This window comes from Crocodylus porosus, unplaced genomic scaffold (assembly GCF_001723895.1).
Source record: "Crocodylus porosus isolate Cpor-Errol unplaced genomic scaffold, CroPor_comp1, whole genome shotgun sequence".
NCBI classification, from domain to species: domain Eukaryota; kingdom Metazoa; phylum Chordata; order Crocodylia; family Crocodylidae; genus Crocodylus; species Crocodylus porosus.
In genome coordinates, this window is record NW_017728906.1 from 58710831 (window position 1) to 58731675 (window position 20845).

Sequence of the window (20845 nt, forward strand, 5' to 3'; positions counted from 1 at the left end):
ATTTAATACATTTTTAGGGTTGCAAGGGACCTCAGTATATCATCAAGTCTGACCCCCTGCCCTGGGCAGGAAGGAGTGCTGGGGTCAGATGACCCCAGCCAGGTGTTTATTGAGTCTCCTTTTAAAGACCTCCAAGGTAGGGGAGAGCACCACCTCCCTTGGAAGCCCATTCCAGACTTTGGTAACACTTACTGCAAAGAAGTTCTTCCTAATGTCCAGTCTGAATCTGCTCTCTGTCAGTTTGTGGGCCTTGTTTCTAGTAACTCCGTAGGGTGCCTTGGTAAGTGGAGTATCTCCTATACCTTGCTGCCCCCCCCCCCCCAACAAATTTGTAGATGGCCATCAGATCCCCTTTCAGCCTTCTCTTACAGAGGCTGAAGAGATCCAGGTCCCACAGTCTGTCCTCATAGGACCTTTCTTGCAGGTCCCTAACCATGTAAGTGGCCCTACTATGAACCCACTCAAAGTTATCCGCATCCCTCTTGAAGTGCGGTGCCCAAAACCAGATGCAGTACTCCAGCTGTGGCTTTACCAGTGCCGCATAGAGGGGAATTATCACCTCCTGAGACCTGTTTGTGATGTACCTGTTAATGCATGATAGAGTGTGGTTAGCTCTTTTGACCACTTTGTCACATTGTCAACTCAGGTTCATCTTTGAGTCAACTATGACCCCAAGATCCCTTTCTGCTGCTGTACTGCTTAGTGTCATTTCCCAATCTGTATGTGTGTTGGTGATTCTTTCTCCCCAGGTGCAGTACTCTGCACTTATTTTTGGAGGCTCTGACCTAGTGAGATACATTGATACAAACTTTAATCTTGCTAGGGATACCCATCTTGGGCAAGTTGAGTAGAGGCCATACAAAAACTAATTTCTAGGTCCTCTAGGTTTTGGGAAGGGGGTGGATATGCGTTGGCCGGTTCATTTCCTGAGAAACTGCTCTCTTTCTAAAAACAAAGAAAAGATTTTGTTGAGCTTAATCTCAGATCCTTAGATCAGTTGCTCAAGGTCCCCTCCATGTTCTAGATAGGATTCTAGGATGTACAGACGAATGCTACAAGGTGGAAGTCAGCTGAAGTTATAAGGGAAATGAAAAATTAAAAGAGTATTTACAATCTTGGTGTGAGTCTAGATGGCTAGGATTTGATTGTATCAGACCAAACAAGAAAATGATGGTCAACTTCTGAAGGAAGCAAAGTCATTTTGCTTCTGAGTGGAACCATAAAAGATTCTGTAGGCAAACTGGTAAAACATTCATTGAGTCTAATTCAGTGGTGCTCAGCCTTCCAGGGCCATGGGCTGGATGGATGGCTTGGGGTCAGTCTGCAAGCCTGATCTAGCTTGGGGCTGGTGCTCAGGGTCAGTCCATGGGTGTAATTATATGTACTGGTCTGGCCCCACATGCTGGATCTAGCTGTGGCACAGCCCTATGCACGGGGCCATGTCATCTGGTCCACAGGGCCTCCCACAGGTCTAGGACAGTGACAGTGTTAATTGCCGTGATTGGGAAAGCTCCAACAATTAACACTGCCACCATTCGCTCAAGACAAGATTTCTGGACTTGTGGGGAGCCATATGGGCCAGATGACATGGATCTCCAGGCGGGATTTGGTCTGTGGGCCAGAGACTGAACTTTACTGGTCTGTGTTGATAGAGATGCTAGTTGGATGGGGTTATGAGAACTCTATGGAAAGGTTAGTGGGTCAGCTTTAGTTGCAACTACAGTCTAGTACAATGGACAATCATGAAAATACATAAATAGGTGGATTGGCCTAATCGGAGTTGTTGAACAGCTAGGTTTCAATCAACAACTTGCAAAACAGAGGTTACAGAAATCAGTATGATAGCAGATGATTCTAGAGGTTGTAGTCTTGAATACTGTTAAGTTTACTTAAGCAGCACCTTGCATAACACTCGTGACTTCATCTGTGATGCAAGTACTTAAATGGCAAATGCTACTTTTGAAAGTTGATTGTAGTATGGAAGGCTAATGCCATTAGTGCTAAAAGCATAAATTTAGTAACAGTGTACAAAACATTCGTGTGTGTGGAATGGAGTCATGGAAGAGAGAGAAAGTTAAACTGCATTCAGTGTGGATGTCTTCACTGGATATTTAGATATGTAAAACAAGAGACTAAAGAAAATGAAGATCCTGGGAGAAGTTGTACCATTTGTACAACTGTTGATAGTTACAAGAAGGTGGACTTACCTTAAGTATACTTTGAGGGTGCCAGATTACAGGCTCCCCCAACAAGCCTGGTTTTGGCAGCTGTAAGGCAAAGGTGGGACCTTTTGTTACACATTCAGTACTGAACATTAGTCATCAATGATTAACCTCTGCCACTTACTCACCTGATAAAGATGCAAGAAAAGGATTGGATAAGACTCTTACTGGAAGGTTGTTCCAGGACACCCCTCCTCCTCTTCCTCTTTCTCTCTCATTATAGAAAGCACCTTCTGATTACCAGCCTTAACTTATTCATAGCCAACTCCAGCTGATGTGGTTATAGTAGGCGTTGGCAACATTCCCCACAGGCCAGGCCTTGCTTGCTGAGCTGGAGCGCTTTACCTCTGCTTGTGTTGGGGCTGAGCAGTGAGAAGCTTCACTAGGGCTGTTGGAGACCGCATCTTCATTCATAGATTCATAGATGTAGGGTCGGAAGGGACCTTGTAGATCTTCTCGTCTGACCCCCTGCCCTGGGCAGGAGAGAGAACTGAGCTCAAATGATCCCAGCCAGGTATATGTCGAGCGTCCTCTTAAAGACCCCCGGGGTAGGAGCCATCACCACTTCCCTTGGAAGTTGGTTCCAGATCCTAGCCGCCCTGATTGCAGTAGTGCCGTCTAAAGTTTAGCCTAAACCTACTCTCCAACAACTTATGGCCCTTATTCCTTGTTATTCCAGGAGGCGCTTGGGGGAACAAGGTCTCTCCCAAACCCCGCTGGTCCCCCCTAGTAAGTTTATAGACAGCTACCAGGTCCCCCCTCAGCCTTCTCTTGCTAAGACTGAACAGGTTAAGGTCCTGTAGCCTCTCCTTATAGGGTGTGCCCTGCTGTCCCTGGATCATGTGAATGTCCCTCCTTTGAACCTTCTCAATGTTGTCCTGAAGTGTGGCGCCCAGAACTGGACACAGTACTCCGGCTGCACCTGACCAGTGTCACACAGAGGGGGAGGATCACCTCCTTGGCCCTGCTTGTGATGCATCTGTGGATGCACAACAGGGTATGGTTAGGCCTACTGACAGTGTTCTCGCATTGTTGGCTTATGTTCATCTTGGAATCGGTGATGACTCCAAGATCTCTTTTTGCCACCGTGCTTTCGAGAAGGGAGTTCCCCAGCATATAGGTATGCTGCTGGTTCCTACTGCCCAAGTGCAGCACCCTGGACTTGTCAGTATTGAATCCCATCCTATTCTCATTTGCCTACCCCTGTAACCTGTCCAGGTCCTGTTGTAATCTGTCCTTCCCTTCTAGTGTGCCCACATCACCCCAAATCTTAGTGTCATCTGCGAATTTAAACAGGCTGCTCTTCACCCCATTGTCCAGGTCGCTAGTAAAGAAACTGAACAGTGCGGGACCAAGGACTGAGACCTGGGGGACTCCACTACCCACTTCTCTCCAGGTCGAAAATGACCCATCCACCACCACTCTCTGAGTACGACCCTTCAGCCAATTTGCAATTCATCTGACTGTGTAGGCACCAACGCCACAGTCACCTAGCTTTTTAATGAGCATTGTTACTGCTCCCTCTCTGCCCCTTATGGTTACCCTCTGCTCCTGAAGAGTCCAGAAAGTGATTGTATTGAATAGGATATAAATTCAAAAATTAACAAACTACAAAATTGTGGTGTATTTCCATGTACGTAAATTCCCTGTCGTGATTTTTGCTATGGCTATATTGCAGAAAACCCCATAGATGTAAAATTGCAAAAGATCTGTTGGGCCATCCAGTTTGAGCATTTGTATTGCATCAGTTTTCTTGGCTGAAGGAATAAAGCTTTCAGTAAATTATGGGGATACTAAATTTGTGCATGGTTTTTGGTTCAGTCAGGGGATCCAGGTTCATTTCTGCCTCAGTCACAGGTTTGCTATGTGTCCTTAGATGAGTTTCTTTGTGTAAAATGGTAAAAGATAATCTCTGAACTCATGAGACAGAATGATACATAAGCATTATTGCTTACACGTCATGGAAATATTCTAATTTGCTCGTCTTCTGGGTTTTCATTAGATTCCTCAGTCATTTGGGGTTGAAAAAGTGATGGGAAGTATCTACCCCTTCCCTCAGTCATAAAGTTGCTACTGTTTGCATGCAAGATGAGATGGGGAGAGGATTATTTTGAAGATTAAGTAATGACATTTAATGCTGAATCTATTTCAAATCAGATTTTTTAATATGCTGGTTATAGGTATACAAATGTTTGGCACTGAATAATTTGGGTAGTTCAGCAGCAATCTCATCATGAGGTATTTGAAAGCTGTTTCCACAATAAAAAAAAAAGAGAAGCAATCCTGTCACCCAGAAATATAGCAACAGATGTTTCCGCATTTGTTTTCAACAGAGGCACATAGAGAGTCTTGTTTATGTAAAAGGCATGTTTCTGTTGTGGTCAGTTCTATTGCCGTTCCTCTTTTGTAGAAATGTTTTGGTAAGGGAAGAATAATGAAGGTGATACAAATCTTGTCTCTTGTAGGTGAGTTTGGTTTCCTATTTAAAAGCCATAGTATAAATTATTGCTTCCTGAGTTCTGCCTTTTTGGGTTTTGGGTCAAACTTGCTGTTGCTGGTTAAGGAAATAAATATCACTTTAGAGCTTGTGCTTGGTTCTTTTAAAATACTTATTTAAAATAGTGCTGTTTGAAAATCGGGAATCACCTGTACCTACTAAACGTGAAATGCAATATGGGAGAAAATGTTTGTGTTAGGACAGTGATTCAAAACTGTTTATTTTGGAAAGCAGTTTTTTTGCTGAGAATTGTGATGGTTCAGGGTATTGAGGATCCAAATGGAAAGAATGGAATACAGACTTACTATGGCAATTCACAAGAAAGGGAGTAGGAAGAAGAGTTGGGAAACTTGCTTTTTGTGATATTATCTGGGAGAAGGATGAGGAGGAGGCTGTCCTTTATAGTTCTGCTGCATCTGTGAAAAAGGGAACTGGGTTTAGTGTATTGATGGGTGGTGCAGGAGTGGTGAGTAAGATGTCCTTGTAATCCCCTAGGGAAAATTCTCAAGGTTTGATAAGGTGACATGGGCCCATATCTGCCAAGATCCATAAGCTCATGTATAGCTTAATTTTGTGTGCACGTTAGAACCTTGCTGAATTGGGAGATTTTTATAATGTTGCTTCCCTTTCTTGAATGGCTTACAAAATATTTAAAAAATCAGCTTTCTGTATTGGTCATTTTTTCCTTTTAAGGCATTGCCTAGATCAGTAATTCTCAACTGGGGTGCCACATAATCCTTTTGAGGGTACTGTGGGATGGTATGCAATATTAGCACGGTTAGGTATGCAAACCCCTGCACAGTTTCTAAAGTAAACCCCTGGAGAAGACAGGTCAGAGTGGCACTTTAGGGACTAAGTAATTTAGAAATCCATAAGCTTTCTTCATCAGATGCAGAGATTTAAAATAGGAATCTATAGCATCAAGACCATTCTGACCTGCTGTAGTCTTTCTGAGTTCTTTGCAATGGAAGAATTGCTCTAATATGTCTGTAGTCAAAAAGGAATGACATTTAGGTTTTGAAATGGGTGTTAACTAAAATCAGACAAATTAGAGGGGTACCTTGAGTAGAAACAGACTGAGGACTGCTGGCCTAGATGCATGTTCTTCCAAAAGTCTGTCCTCGTTGTCTCCTCTTCTCTATAGTGTGCATATGGCCAACTCTATAACTCTTATCTTTTTTTTCCCCTTTTTTGATCATATTTTTCAGTCCATCGGTGCCTATATTAAAGGGTTTCTCTTTTCCTGTTTTTATTTCCAGTACTCATACTTTTCTCTCAGTGTGATTGGTTCATTTGATTTAGAAAGCATAATCATGACATAAAGCATCATGCATGACCGCTACCTCCCTACTGCTGCGCGGGGCATGTGAGGACTTCCCCCTTCTGTCCTGCTGCATGTCACATTGGTACGCCGAGTCCACCTGCAGCTTCCTGGAGTTGCTAAAGTACCTTGGGTTGCAGGCTGTCCCAGCAATGTAGGCTGTGCCCCACTTCTCTGCCTCCCACCTGCTTCTGCAGCCAAAGCAATGAGGGAATGTGGGAACAGCATGTGACACAGTCCGAGAGCCACAAGTTAACTCCTCGCATGTGGTGTGGTGGACTGCTAGTTGAATAGCTCTGATTGTATACCATCCATCTAAAACAGGGGTGAGCAACCTTTTCCAGCTGCAGACAGAATAACACGTGGGTCAGAGGTGGACAGTCAGGTGCTAGGACCCTGCTGCTGCTACCACTTGTCTACCCAGTCTCAGCTATTGTTTATCTCCATGGTAGCCTGACAAGGAGGGTGCTTTCTGCCACTGAAACCCCATATTCAGTTGGTGGATATGACCCACCCATAGGTTGCCCACCCTGAAATATAATGTTCTTATAGTGATAGCCACATATTTATTATATTAGTTATACAAGATACTTGTATAACTTAGCAGTATAAGTGACATATAAAATATGATCAAGAAATAATAAGGGTCGGGCAAGAAATAGTAAGAGTTGGAGAGGATCTTGAAGAGTTATAAGTTGTTGCAGTGTTTTTTTTCTGGGTATCTTTATTTCTGCTGATCTTTGTATCATTGTGGGTTGTATCTAATCTGACACACCAGCTGCATCCAGATGAGTGTGGACATTTGGTTCCCCAGGGACAACTAGTAGCAGTGCGACTTATGCCACTGCTAGCTGTCCCCGGGGGGAATGCCTGTGCCATGTGCACTCTGGTGGCTGACAGGTTATTCTGGGTGGCATAAGGGAGGCTGGGTCCAGCACTAGGTTGGCCACAGCAGCCTTACCTGGAGCCCTGGGGTCCTCCTGGGGATCCAGCAGTGATCCTGGCACTCGGAGACTTGCCAGCAGCTGCAGTGCAACTCCTTCGGGCCAGGCTCTGGTTTTGAGCGGTGCACGCTGTCCCCTTATGTGCTGGTCTGCTTTTTTTTTTTTTTTGGTGCAGGTTTTTTTCCACAAAACAGCTGAATGTACCGTATGTGGCACTGCACACATGTCTGTGGCATCACGTACTGTGGGGCCACACTAGTCTGGACACGACCACTGTTTTTTAAATATAGTAATAGTAAGTAATGTTGATACTGTTGTTTTTACTTCTCTTCAAATCTCCATGGTAGGAAACAACCCTACACATGTAACTGTGAGGTTTTTATGGAAAAAGTGCTAATAAAATGCATTGGTTCTTAGACCCAGGATTAAGGTGGGAGATGGCATCTTTGCTGTGATCCTATTGTCTGATGTACGGGATGTCATAAGAGGAACAGTACAAAAATTAACAAGCAGGATTCTGTGTTCTGGACCAGAAATACCCCTTTTCTTTCTCCCATTTCCCAATAGATTTGGGGTTTTCTTGGTTCAAGCGAAGGAGTTAGGTGTTGTATTCTTTTTTTCCATCTGATGTTTTCTTCCACTGTTTGACAGGTATTTCAATCTCATAGATTAAAATTAAAATTTTAAACTGTTCAGAGTAAAAAAATTACTTTCTTAAATTAGGTTTCACCATCATGTTATCTTGATGCAAGTTTGCTAATCCACCAGTCGTCTGTAGTCTTCAAGAAAAACCTGAAGACAAAAACTGAATTTCTAGAGTAAAGGAGCAGAATGGTATCTTTTTAAGCTTTTGTTTTTCATTTTGTAAAAAGTCTCCCCAAACTGGGGGTTGATTTATTCAAGCATTAGTTTAACCAGTTTTAATTATGAAATTAATGTTAATGTGTATTAAATATATAACAAGTTTCTTGAAAGATATACTGACATGGATAATTAAATATTGATGCTGTGTCTTAAAATTATTGACAATGGCTAGTTCACATTATGCATAAATTACCTGAAAATGTACTTTAAAAAAAATGAAACGTAGTACTGAGAGAATGTTTGAATAATGCAGGGGAAATAGCTTGCATTTCTTTGCCCTTTTCACATTCTTTTAAGTAGTAAAAGTTGTTTGATATTGTTTTGAGAAATTGCTTCATTTTTTGAACTTTCTTTGGTATAAATTTTAAGCGTGTCATATTCTTCTGTACAAGCTTTTATCATTTTTCTGAAAGTGGTATACCTTTTACATACTTGATTTTTGCCTATATTTGAACTTTTGTAAAACTTCATATTTATGTGTAGGTGGTAGAGGATTTGTAGTGCTTTATGTAGGATGATGAGCTTGAATCCAAGTTATAGAGTTTTGTTTTATTAAATTAAGTTTTATAACCTCTGCATTCTGTACTTTTAGTCACAAGCTTTTTGGATGTGTTCTTCAAGAATAATTACTACAGAAATAATCTTGTGTTTTATATATTTTCTTTGCCTTTTGTAGCATTCATCTCTCGGGTTTGCATTTATAAGTTAATTTTTTCCATTATGGGCACAACATTCATGTTCAGTGGGTTTTTATCTGTGTATTTTGAGTAAGTGCACATGTAAAAATAACGTATATGGTTGTGGTAAAAGGATTCCATTAGCGAAACAGCCACTTAGTTCACCTGTGGCTTCACCATTCCTATGTAGGTTATCCTAAATGTGTGCTGGCAATCTTTGTTGCATTATAATCCATCTTGCACGCATTGTATAAATCACGGAAAAATCATTTTGAAGAGAGTTCAAAAATGGGGTGGGGGGTGTATTTTAATTTTATTTTTAAATTCAAAACATTTGAGAGAGTGTCTTTATACCAAAAAAAATTAAGACTTTAAAACATAAGCCTTGCAGGTGCTTTGTCCATCATTGGGAAACTGATATTCTCCTCTTTCACGGTATAAATTTCTGATTTTACTGTAAAATTTTTCTGTGGCTTTGGAGTGTTCTTAGTTTTAGCAAACATTAAGTTTGGGTGGGAAAAGAGAATGTTCGTTGTCATTGCTTTGACTTCTGAATTTGTATTAAACTGCTTAGAAATTGGGATAGAATTTGGGTGTGTGTAGACAAGGGGATCAAAGGTGCAATTTATCACGTGTGTCACCATCATGGGAATATGTGTATGCTATATATCCATGTTTTGCTATAGGCAGAGATGGTACTTCCTGCTGTATTTGAGATTTCTTAATGCTTTCTATTACATGCCCATTCAGGCTGAAATTTTCTGTGCTGGATATCTGCCTCCAGCTAACTGTTTTAGTATATTTCAGTAACAGTAGTTCAGTTGTTTTCAACAAGGAGGTTAGATAAAAGTTTCCTTATGTTGCTCATGTTAAAAATGTGTGTTGCACCTCTTATACCTTAGAGACTTGAAATTTGGTAAAGAAGTTTATGTCAGTACAAGCATGCACCTTCTGCTCTTGCAGGCGAATCCCACTGTTTGCCTCTGAAAACAATCTGCATATACCGGTAATTAATAGAGGCTTGTTAGAGGCTGGCAGCATTTTTCTGCAAAGACTGTATACAGTGAGCATATTTCGTTCTTGCATAGCTCCTTTATGCTGACTGGACTGGGCATGGATTGTCTCCACAGAATGACAGAGCATGGCTCAATCTAGAGCTGCCAGATATGTAGGGACTGAGTGAGGCTTTCCCTGCAGTTGCCCTTCTCAAAACACAAAGATCTCACTGTGGTGTCAGGCATTAGCACAGAGAACAAGACAAGTGTCTGTTTGTAGCTCTTGGTGTTCGTCCTGCTTGTGTCCAGACAGGCAGAGGAGTGAAGAGGAAGCAGCCTGACTTGCCCAAATACAGTGGCAAGAGGACAGGGGAGGTGAGAGGGTGACATATAGTTTTGGAGGGACAGGGTAAAATGGGGACAGTAAGTCTGTAGTCAGTTGATTGATTTCTCTTTTTCTCTGTTTTCAAACAGGAATTCTGTTTCACCATTCATGCCACATCATCAAATTGCTTCAAAATTCACTGGCAAAAATGATACCTACTATTAATATCAGTTGGCTAGGGACAGATGCGCCTTTGAAGTGCTTTGAATTCAGAACACTTACTTCAGTGCCATACAGATATGCCTGACCTTTTATTGAACTCCTTCAAACCCTGGAGCAGAAGTACTTTTTAGCTAGGGGGTGTCATAGGTGGTTGTATTGTCCTGCAGGGTGGGGAGTAGGGAGAAGTGAGACAGACTGCCACTGAGTGCTCCCCGGTGTACTGAGCTGTCCTCAAGACCTTCTACAAGTTCCTGAGGGTGGAGTGCACAGAAAAGTATACACTGACTTATGGGATGAGCACCGTGGAATACCAGAGGATAAATTGATTGACCTCTCATCCTCTACTGGAGTCTACCGACATTTCAGGAAGTGCTGCAAAAGGAAGCACTTCAAAGATGTTCCTCATCAGGGGTGTGCAGTCAGTAGATTTGCCATTTTGGAGACCTTCTCGATATCGGCCAATATGTCTCCTTAAAAATCAGCTATCAGTATTGGGCCAAAAAATCTCTTATTGGTGCACCTCTGCTGCTTACCAAACTTTTTCCTGTCCCCCAGGCAACCAGTGTGCCAGTTTTGCCATCTGTCCCAGCAGCATGCTGCTGAGCACGAGGTGGGCAGGTGCATAGTTGCAGTCCAGCTCCTCCCCTCCACACTGTCTGCCTCCTCCTGAACCTTGTCTATGCCTCAGGAGCAGGCCTCCACTGTTGAGACGCATGTGAGACCCCATAGAAGCAAACAACCATCCCCAGGACACCTCTCACCTGCCCCGAGACAGTGGAAAGAGCAGAACAAAACAGAGTGAGGGCCTGTCCCTGCCACCCTTAAGTGGCACCAGCTGGATCAGTGATTCTCAACTTCTTTTAGCCTTAGAGGCCCCCTCCACATTGTTTCTGAATTTAGGTCCATCTTGGCGATTTTCAGCTGGGGTGCTGCAAAATTCAGAAAAGTTACGGTGTTATTTTTAGCAGTACATCTCAGCACTGGTATGATTTCCTTTGGCAGGGGAATGGAATATATTATCTGTTATAAAAGTGTGTGTGCGTGCGTGTGCACCTTTTTAGGTGTAAGAGTGATGTGTGTGATCAGTTCTAATCCAGAAGAAAGTGTGCCCAAGGTATCAAAAGTTCGGGAAACACTCACATACAGGCTGGCCGGGGGTTGGAATTTTTCCCTTTGTGCCAGCATTTCCTATCTATTTTGCAAGGCAGAGAGATGAGTAATAGAAAGCTAATAGAACGTGAATGTAAGCACAGTTTGGTTTTGGAATAAACACCCACAATGTCCTCAAGGTATAAGAATCTTTGCTTCCAAATTCTTTTTCATGTAACATGCACCAATAATGACACAAGTTTTCTGCCTTTCTGATGAGACTGGAAATACAGCACTGCTTGGTAGTACCTATAACCATTATTTTATATAGGAGACAATGGAAAATGAGAACCAGGAGGGTGAGGCGGTACATTACCACGAGAGAGGCATGGCCGCACCCCTTTGGACTGTGTCGCATACACAGGGGGCATCTTTACATGTGCTCTGGGGTGAAGGGAGGGAGCTTTATTTAGATCAGCTCCAAGAGCCACTTTAACTAAAGTGCCTACAGTCTCACATGTATTTGGTGTCCTGCATTTTAAAATGACAGCAAGGGCACCTTAATTAAAGCTTGTTCAATGAGCTTTAGTTAAAACACCTCCACCCCCATTTTGAAGCACAGGGAAACACTGAATATACATGATGCAGAGGTTGCTAGAACGTTAATTAGTACAGTCCAGCAGACTCAATTGAGCAATTGAGTATTGGTGCTTGGTGAGCTCAGATCCTGGATTCGTGCAAGCGGTGAACTATGCACTATGTTAGAAGTGGACTATTTTTAGAGGAGTGGAGCAGCCACAGTTCCACTTGAAGATACTCAGATTTTTTTTTTTTTTAAAGTAATTTTATTTTATTTAGGTGCGCAAGTGATGGCTTTAAGACCATACCTGAAAAAGGATTTGAGTGCTAAATGTTTGGCAAGTAATCTTTGAAATGAAATCCAGAACCCGGTGCTAGCCACCTAGGCTCCATTCAGGATCTCTAGCTTTGGGAAGCTACTTAGAACTAGCTAATAGGAAATGGTGAGGTAAAGATTGTGTCTAACATATCTCCAGTCCCTAGAGCTTAACGTCCACACTCAAGGTCACAGGAAGGTGCTTTCGTCCATTTGGGATCCAGAGCCTGGAACTCAAGGCTGGTGCCCACTTCTATAAGAGAGTCTAGTGCGTAGAACAGTTGTCCAGGATCTGAGATTTGTTTAGTACCTGCTGAGTCTAAGGAAGTTCCAAACCACATCTTCCACCTCACAGGGGAATGCCCTAATTGCCTGTTGGCTGATTAGGATGTTGGTGCTCCCTGACCTTCCTGTTTAAAATTTGCAGCAGAGTTCAAGATTCATAGTCGAAGCACAAAAGGTGACATACTGATACAAAGCTGGTGGTTAAGCCACTTTCCTGGAAGGTTGGGGAGGGAAAATCCTGGGTCTGTGCTCCAAGGTTTGTTTTGGGCTCTTTTCTGTATTTATTTATTAAATAGTTATTAGATTAAAAACTACAAAAGTGGGAATCCTGGGAGTTTCATGACTCTTATTATCCATTGACTTCTTAACAGGAAGTACAGAATCAGCCCTTGTAGCATAGACCCAAATCCAAGACTCTTCCCTTCCAGGTGTGTGCCAGAACAGCTAGGGTGAACAGGCCACGTCCCTCTGGTGTTTGCCCTTTTTAGATCCTCAGATTTTGAATTCTTTGTTCTATTACAGCACATCTTCAACAGGAAAGGGGGAAGAGTACCCTAGCTTGGTGCTTAGGATACTCTACTTTCATAGATTTCATAGACATTAGGGCTGGAAGGGACCTCGGGAGATCGAGTCCAGCCCCCTGCCCAAAGGGCAGGAAGTCAGCTGGGGTCATAGGATCCCAGCAAGATAAGCATACTTCGGAGGTGGGAGATGTAATTTAAACCTCCAGGGGCTAGGTGAGGACCTGAACTCAGGTCCTCTGTATGAGTAAGCTCACTTTTAGGCTATTAGGACTTTTAAGCACCTTGTTCTCTTCCAGCCATGCTTTAGAAGTAGACTCAATTTATTGTAGGGAGACTAATATCGTTTGTGTGCAACTATTCTTGAAGCACATCTATCAGATAGGGCCTGTCATGGCATTTAGGTGGAGAAATGCCTAGTTTCTGGACCCTAATTGGGTTTGGATGGAGGATGGGCACCAAACTACTCAGACTGGGGTTGTGGTCAGACTCCAAACAAAGTTGAGAAATACACATTTTCAAATAAAAAAGGGAGTTACTTCTTCAGTTCAGACACTTCTATGTTAGACTCCAGTGATTGGGGAGGTTTTGGATTGCAATTTTGGATACAGATTTTGCTTCTTGCATCCTGCTTTAGTTTTCTAAGCCCTCTGTTGGATCTGTTGTGTAGGTACTGAGTTTGAAAACGTTAGTTGTTATGTTTCAATCATAATTTGATAAGCAGGAAAAAAGATGTTGCCTCTGCAAACATTTTATGTATGTGGTTTATAAAGTTTAAGTGTTCTAGTACTTGAATGCAATTGTTCTCAAGGTTTACCTGAATAAAATTATGCATTATAATGTGTTATTAATTTAATCATTAGATTGCTCTACATGTTGTTGTATATCTGTGGTCAACATTTTAATATTTTTTAAATGTATCCTTAGGTAAAAACATCAGAATTTTATCGATACTCCCGGCAGCTGCGACACGAGGTTGACCAAGCCATGAATTACTTTCATAATGCTCACCAACAGCCTTTGATGGAAATGAAATCCAACAGAATTCGTTCTGCCAAACCGCAGACTGCAGTATTTAGAGGAATGATAGGACACAGTATGGTAAATAGCAAAATTCTTCTCTTGCACAAACCAAGGGTCTGGTGGGAGCTAGAAGGTCCTCAAGTACCTTTGCGACCAGACTGTCTTGCTATTGTCAATAACTTTGTGTTCTTGTTAGGCGGGGAAGAACTGGGGCCAGATGGTGAGTTTCATGCTTCATCCAAAGTATTTAGATATGACCCAAGACAAAATTCTTGGTTGCGAATGGCAGACATGTCTGTTCCACGTTCAGAGTTTGCTGTTGGCGTTATTGGGAGATACATTTATGCAGTGGCTGGGCGAACCAGGGATGAAACATTTTATTCAACTGAGCGGTATGATATCACTGAAGACAAGTGGGAATTTGTGGATCCCTATCCAGTCAATAAATACGGACATGAAGGAACTGTGCTGACTAACAAATTGTACATCACTGGTGGAATTACATCATCTTCAACTTCTAAACAAGTGTGTGTGTTTGACCCAAGTAAGGAAGGGACGGTGGAACAGCGAACAAGGAGAACTCAAGTGGTCACTAACTGTTGGGAGAACAAATGCAAAATGAATTATGCAAGGTGCTTTCACAAAATGATTTCCTATAATGGTAAGCTGTATGTCTTTGGTGGTGTCTGTGTGATCCTGAGGGCCTCTTTTGAGTCTCAGGGGTGTCCCTCTACAGAGGTTTATGATCCAGACACTGATCAGTGGACTATTTTGGCTTCTATGCCAATTGGTCGGAGTGGTCATGGCGTAGCTGTTTTGGACAAACAGATAATGGTTCTTGGAGGCCTCTGTTACAATGGTCATTACAGTGATTCGATTCTCACCTTTGATCCAGAGGAAAACAAATGGAAAGAAGATGAATACCCCCGGATGCCCTGCAAGCTGGATGGCTTACAAGTGTGCAGCTTGCACTTTCCTGAATATGTACTGGAGCATGTTAGACGTTGCAGCTAAAACAAAGCAAAAAAGCCCAATACAAAATTATTCTTTATTTGACAGGGAATTGAAGCATATTTAAATCCTTTGAAGACATTCATTTGTAAACATGTATTAAGTGCATAGAGAAATGGGGTATACAGGAAAAGCATCTACCACGTGGATTAGAAATGCTAATAACTGGTCTGGTATTGTGAAAGGTTTGTTTTTTAAACCTACATCATTAGCCTATGTAGGGGGAAAGGAGAAAAATCTATTTTTCAATGTGCTTACTTTTTCTTCCTCTTTCTTTGTGGCCTTTTATGCCCATGCAATAAGTTTGTTCTGTTTGATGGCCATCACAGAATCATGCTTCTGGAACCAATTGACTATAGTGAGCCATTTATGGGAAGGGGGACAGGGCGAGGATAGATATTATGCGTTTTTATTTTCTTATTTTATAAAGTGTCAAAATAGGATATACAGCAGGCTTACAAGGGAAAGACGTAACTTAAAAAGCAGTGAAAATACTCTCATTTTGTTCATGTAAGCTGTCTTTAACCATTTTCCCACCATTTGACTATTTGCAGTCCAGTTAGACATTATCATTTTTTCCTCCATAAATACATTTAAAAATGGTCTTAAACTTTTTGCATGGCTTTTTCTGGTTTTGTGTAGCAGTACCAGTAAGTCTGTCAAAATGCAAATGATACATTTTTCTACTAAATTGAAAATGAAACATTTTTTATACTTAAAACACTCTTTCTATGCTGCCTTCTATCGTCTGCATTGTGTTTGTTGGTGCGTAAAATATATACACACACGCATACACTTTTAAGATCTATATATAATGCATCTTTTTATGTGCAGGTAGGATATTCTGTTTTAACTAGTGCACAGATTCAGCCATATCTGGTGAATTTTAGATATAGTAGTATCCTTTAATGAATTAAATATTGACAAAATTCTTAAATTACTGGAGGCCTCGTTTGGTATCAAAGTAGCTTATCTTTAGTATATACTAAGTGATTCAGTCACATATAAAATCTTTATAATAATGATGCATAATGAGCTGTTAACGATTTGACATTTTATAAGTTATTTTTAAAAGATAAATGTCTTACTCAAGTTTCAGTCCTTCAATTTTGAACATTGCCCATTTTTAATAGAAATCAGAGATGTGTTAGTAAGCATGAACAATCCTGCATTAATGTCCAGTTATTTTCAGAACTGAGTGTAGTATAACTTATTCTTAACAATGGCATTGCTTGTAATGGTATTGAAGCAACAACATCTTTTTTTTCTTTCTGGTCCCAGTTGTCAACTGACATGAACTATCATGTTTTTAAAACATAGAGAGTTTGGTAATTGGACACCATGTACCATTTCTGATCCTTTTTACAAGCCAGTCCACAAAACTGTAGATACTGACTTTATCTCCCCTGAATTGAGATTTGTGATTCAGAGGAGCCTAAGTAACTGCAGCATGTTGTAGCACTTTTTTAACTTGTTTGATTTTTGCTGACAGATGGGTGAGAATATCCACAAGTATAAACACGGTTAAAAAGTTCAAATCCTAATTCATCTGTGCTCGTGTGAAATGAGCATCTAGAATCAAGAGGAAAAATATTGGCCCTGAGAAGTTCAAGGCTGACATCAACCTCAGATATACAGGTGCAAACTGCTGAGATTAAACACCTGCATAACTTGTGAAGTATTATGTTTGTGTGCTTCATGTATGCAGTAGATTTTAGAAGATAGTGAGTATAATGGTTGAGAATTAATTTTTATTTTAGCATCTCCCAACCAGAAGTCACTGTAGAAAAGGAATGTACAGTACTCAGGGAGTTCAAAGCAATGCACTTACAAGGGACCAAATACACCCCAAATTTACTGTGGTAAAACGCAACTAATTTATTTGGCTAGACTAAATTAGAACTGGCTAATGGAAATAAACCTATTTTGTGACAGGTACTATGCTAACCTTTAATGTTATCTTTTGTTTCCTTGTAATAATATTTTTTCCAAGCTTTCAGTTTAAGATATGTGAGGATATGGCATGGCAAATCTGCGGATTTTACTTTATTTTTTAATTTGCACTGATTCTACAAAATAGAATTATTTCTATAGTATTTTATTGAAAGAAAGAGGATACACAACTATAGTTGCAATGTTAAAAGTTGTCTAAGCCAACCTTTGGCTGGACCAAATGTTGACATCCAGTCTTCCAATATAGACTAAGGCCTAAAATTAAATGTAAATGTCTGCTTTTTGTTATCCGGTATTTTCCAGTTTCCAAAATGTGAGTTGTAAGTTGTTTTTCTCAAAAATATTTTTTCTGGCATATATCAAAGCTCCCATCTTTCCATGAAATTTATGCTCGGGTGTAAAGGTCCACTGGTATCAATAAGGCTCTAAGCTTATATGCAGGTGCCTACATTCATCTGATTGAAGAATCAGGGCTCAAGAAATGTTATCTCATATTTTCCCCTGGTTCTTGCTCCTGCTATAATTAGGTCATTTCCTAACATGTTAAATATATTAAGTAGCAAAGAATAATTCTGCTTCCTAATTAGGCTTGTACAATCCCTTAATGTATAGTCCCTTTGAATAATATGGCTGACTTCACCCTGTTCATCTTGGGGTGATCCGGGGAATTGGTGTGGTTCTAGAAATTTGGTCTTTTTGTGAGTCCAGTATATTAGAATAAAGAGAAATGGCCAAGGTTGTTGAATGGATATATAGGGTTATGTTCCTGAGTCTGTGTTTAAGCACTTGCTTAAGTAGCCAGATCCTGTGGAGTCCTGAAAAGTCATCAGTACCCACTACAGTTGGAAGAGAATTCACTTTTAAAAACCAGAGCATGTATGTAGGTGATGTGTTTTAATTAAATCCAGACTTAACTTGAGGCACCACATTTTGAATATTCTGCTCAAGGCTAGTAAAACTAATCCTGTAAAATCCTAACTTGAACTACTTTGGTTTCAGCTTCACTGAAATTGTCTCAACTAAGGTGCTGGCTGTAACTATCTGAGCATTAGGAATGACTAGAACTGCTAGATTTCAGAATGGATGGAATATGTAAGACTGTTTTGTTGTATTTTACCATGCTTATTTCAAACATGAAATATGTAATTAACTCGCATCTTCTTTTTTTTTTTTTTTAATTATGTAGCTTTTGAAAAGGATTTATTTTTATTACATTTATGGTATAGCTCAGAAGTCTTCTTTTCCTGGTGAAACATTCTGTTAATTACTGTTAGTACTCTTACTCCAAATAACCTAGTCAGTTTTTTTTTTAAAATTCAGGGCTGGCTAATCAAAAATTCTGTCCCCCCTATCAGGATCTTTTGAGTCTGGTTATTAATTTATTGTAGGTTTTGTACCATTTCAATGCCTTTAGTTCTGTAGGCAACAGGTAAGTCTTACCCTTGGTTAGTAAATCTGCTTGTTTTATCTTTACCCTTGCCCCTACATTTTTCTTTGCAGTGCCAAGAAAGTCTGATTGCATGTAACACTACTTTTGAAACCCAGCACATAACCTGCTTGCTGTCTAAAATGCCTCTGTGTTTAAAAATAAAGGCCACTGGGAGTAAAAGGCCAACCTATATATTTCTCAATTAATTCATAGTCTCCATGTCTAAGGCATGTAATTTGCCCTCCTGATTCCAGGGGTGGGGAATCCTGTTCCCTTGAATGCTGAGTACTTCAGGAGTTTTCATCTGGAGCTCTGGATGATCAGTACCTTGCCAGTTAAGGTTTTGTGGAACAGATTTACAGAAGCAGCTCAGTTTTCATTTTAGGTGTCAAAGTGGCCAAATTTTCAGCCTTTGGTCATTACTGTAACATGCAGGAAGGGGGCAATAGTCGATATAGCAGAAGGAGGCAGCTATCATTTAGAAAGCACTGTTAGCCTGTGGAAATTTAAAATTAGACTTACAGCCTATTTCCTTATGCTTAATACTGTTAGAACACTTGGGAGCTTGGCTTTCTGTGATCTTACAGCAGTCAGTTTCTAAGCTCGGGTGGTTTGTAACCTTAATACTGTCTGTGGGCCCTAATGTGTTCAGCCATTTTTCATCCTTCACCAAAAGCAAAGGATAAAATTTAGCAAAAATTGATTAAATTAATTTTAAAATAGAAATCAAATATATACATATATTCATCTCACTTTAGACTATGACTACTACTTCACAGAGTGAGGGTGTTGGGGGTTCCAGCTATTCTTCTTAAAACAGGAAACTATAAACCTTACCTTCCTTTTGTGAATGAGGAAAAAGATAAATTTTAAGTAACATTTTAATTTACAGAAATATTCTGTCTTTATTGAGAGATTATCTCTCCCCTTTCCCTTCTCCTTACCTCCCAACAAAACAAAAGTAGTAAAATTGGTCCCACGTTCCATGAACACTTACTTAATTTTACATATGAGAGTAATCCCACAGATGTAAAATTAAAAAGTATGTTAACCATTTAAAACAAGGCATATGTTCACATGTAAAATTAAGTCTGTCCTTAAGTGTTTGCAAGATTGGAACCGTAAAAAAAAAACAGCTTTCCTTTTCCTCTTCCTCCTCTCTCCTTTTTCATTTATATGCACCACAGTACTTTGTGAAACATGTTATATCATGATGGCAACACTTCCTCAAGGGGTGTGAAAACAAGTTAAAAAGAAAAACACAAATAAAAAGATATCTGCTATTTAAAAAAAAAAAAAAAAAAAGCTAACCAGTATTTTATAACCAACAATTTGAGATTTTAATGATGTTTGTAAGACAATCTGACAATGCTCAAAATAAACACTAATGACTACTTTTGCCTCGGTATGTTATTTTTCAGGAGTTGTTAGTAACTTAATTTCAGTTTGTATAAGAGGTTAAATGCTGAGTTTGAATAAAAATAAAGGAACAACATTCATGGAATCTAATCTTGGCAAATGTAATAGATGGCAATAAAGTAGATTTATTAAGCATAGCTTTCACGGACACTCCCTTTCCCCCAAATTTCAGTTTGTTTATATGCTCTTTCAGTATTTTTAATGATAAAATTTAAGTAGCTATTCTTTGGAATTGAGTTGGTAGCTAGGGGTAAACCACTTTCTGTTTCCAGTGATATTGTTAAATACTGCTCTGGTAAAAATTGGTTGGGAAAAAACCTAGAAAACGAAATGTTACATAACATTGCAATAGTAGCAGTGCTTGGGGTGGGGTGAAAAGAAGCTAAGGTAGGGTGGGCTTTTTATTTTCTCTAGGAACTCCCCTAATATATTAATTTAAACTATCAGAAAAAATGAAGGGAAGAGCAAACCAGCCTTCTGAAATCCTTTTGCCCCTGTGTAGTACACTATTTCACAGATAATTTTTAAAACGTTCTTTTTTCTGGTGGGTTGAAGAATGTAGTTCCACTATAGTCTCAAATTTTCAGTGCGCTGTATCAGCTGATTGTAATGTTTTCAAAATAAATGTCTCCAGGAAGGTAATGGGAAATTTTATTTTCTAACTATGCCATGTGTACTGTAGCAATTGCAAGTTCTTTGCCTATTATATATATATATAGAGAGAGAGAGAGACAGGAGAGAGAGATCTTTGTGTACATTTTGGATTGTCTAATAACCACCCAAGGACTGCTATATAAATCTTAGAATAATTTAAGTTTAGCCTTTTATAAATGTCTTACAAAAGCCTTTGTTTTTGGCAGAAAATAAATTTCCTCAGATGTGGATATATGTTTAGACATGCATATGTGCTCCATTTTTTTGGGGTGTTTTTTTTTTTTTAATGGGGAAAAATGTATAAAGTGTGTATAAAGAGAAGTGTAAATAAAATATTTTTAATCTTTAAACACATCCCTGTGTTATCTGTCATATCTAAGGTCAATATCCTTAGAGGCTTTTTTTTCACAGGACAAAATGGGTCCACTTGGATAAGTAGTACTTTAAAAATATGAACACCCTGTTCTTGATGCTAGCATTAGTAATAGCCAGAGTAGCT

At 40.0% G+C, this 20845-nt stretch overlaps 1 protein-coding gene across 1 annotated transcript in view; it reads left to right on the plus strand.

Moving 5' to 3' along the window:
* The window catches only part of KLHL15 (kelch like family member 15), a 34303-nt gene extending 14909 nt beyond the window's left edge, over positions 1–19394 (plus strand). Inside the window, exon 3 of the mRNA XM_019529164.1 lies at positions 13785–19394. Coding sequence (XP_019384709.1) covers positions 13785–14894 — 1110 coding nt within the window. The 3' untranslated portion in view covers positions 14895–19394. The remainder of the gene's footprint in view (positions 1–13784) is intronic.
* The last annotated feature ends 1451 nt before the right edge of the window (positions 19395–20845 follow it).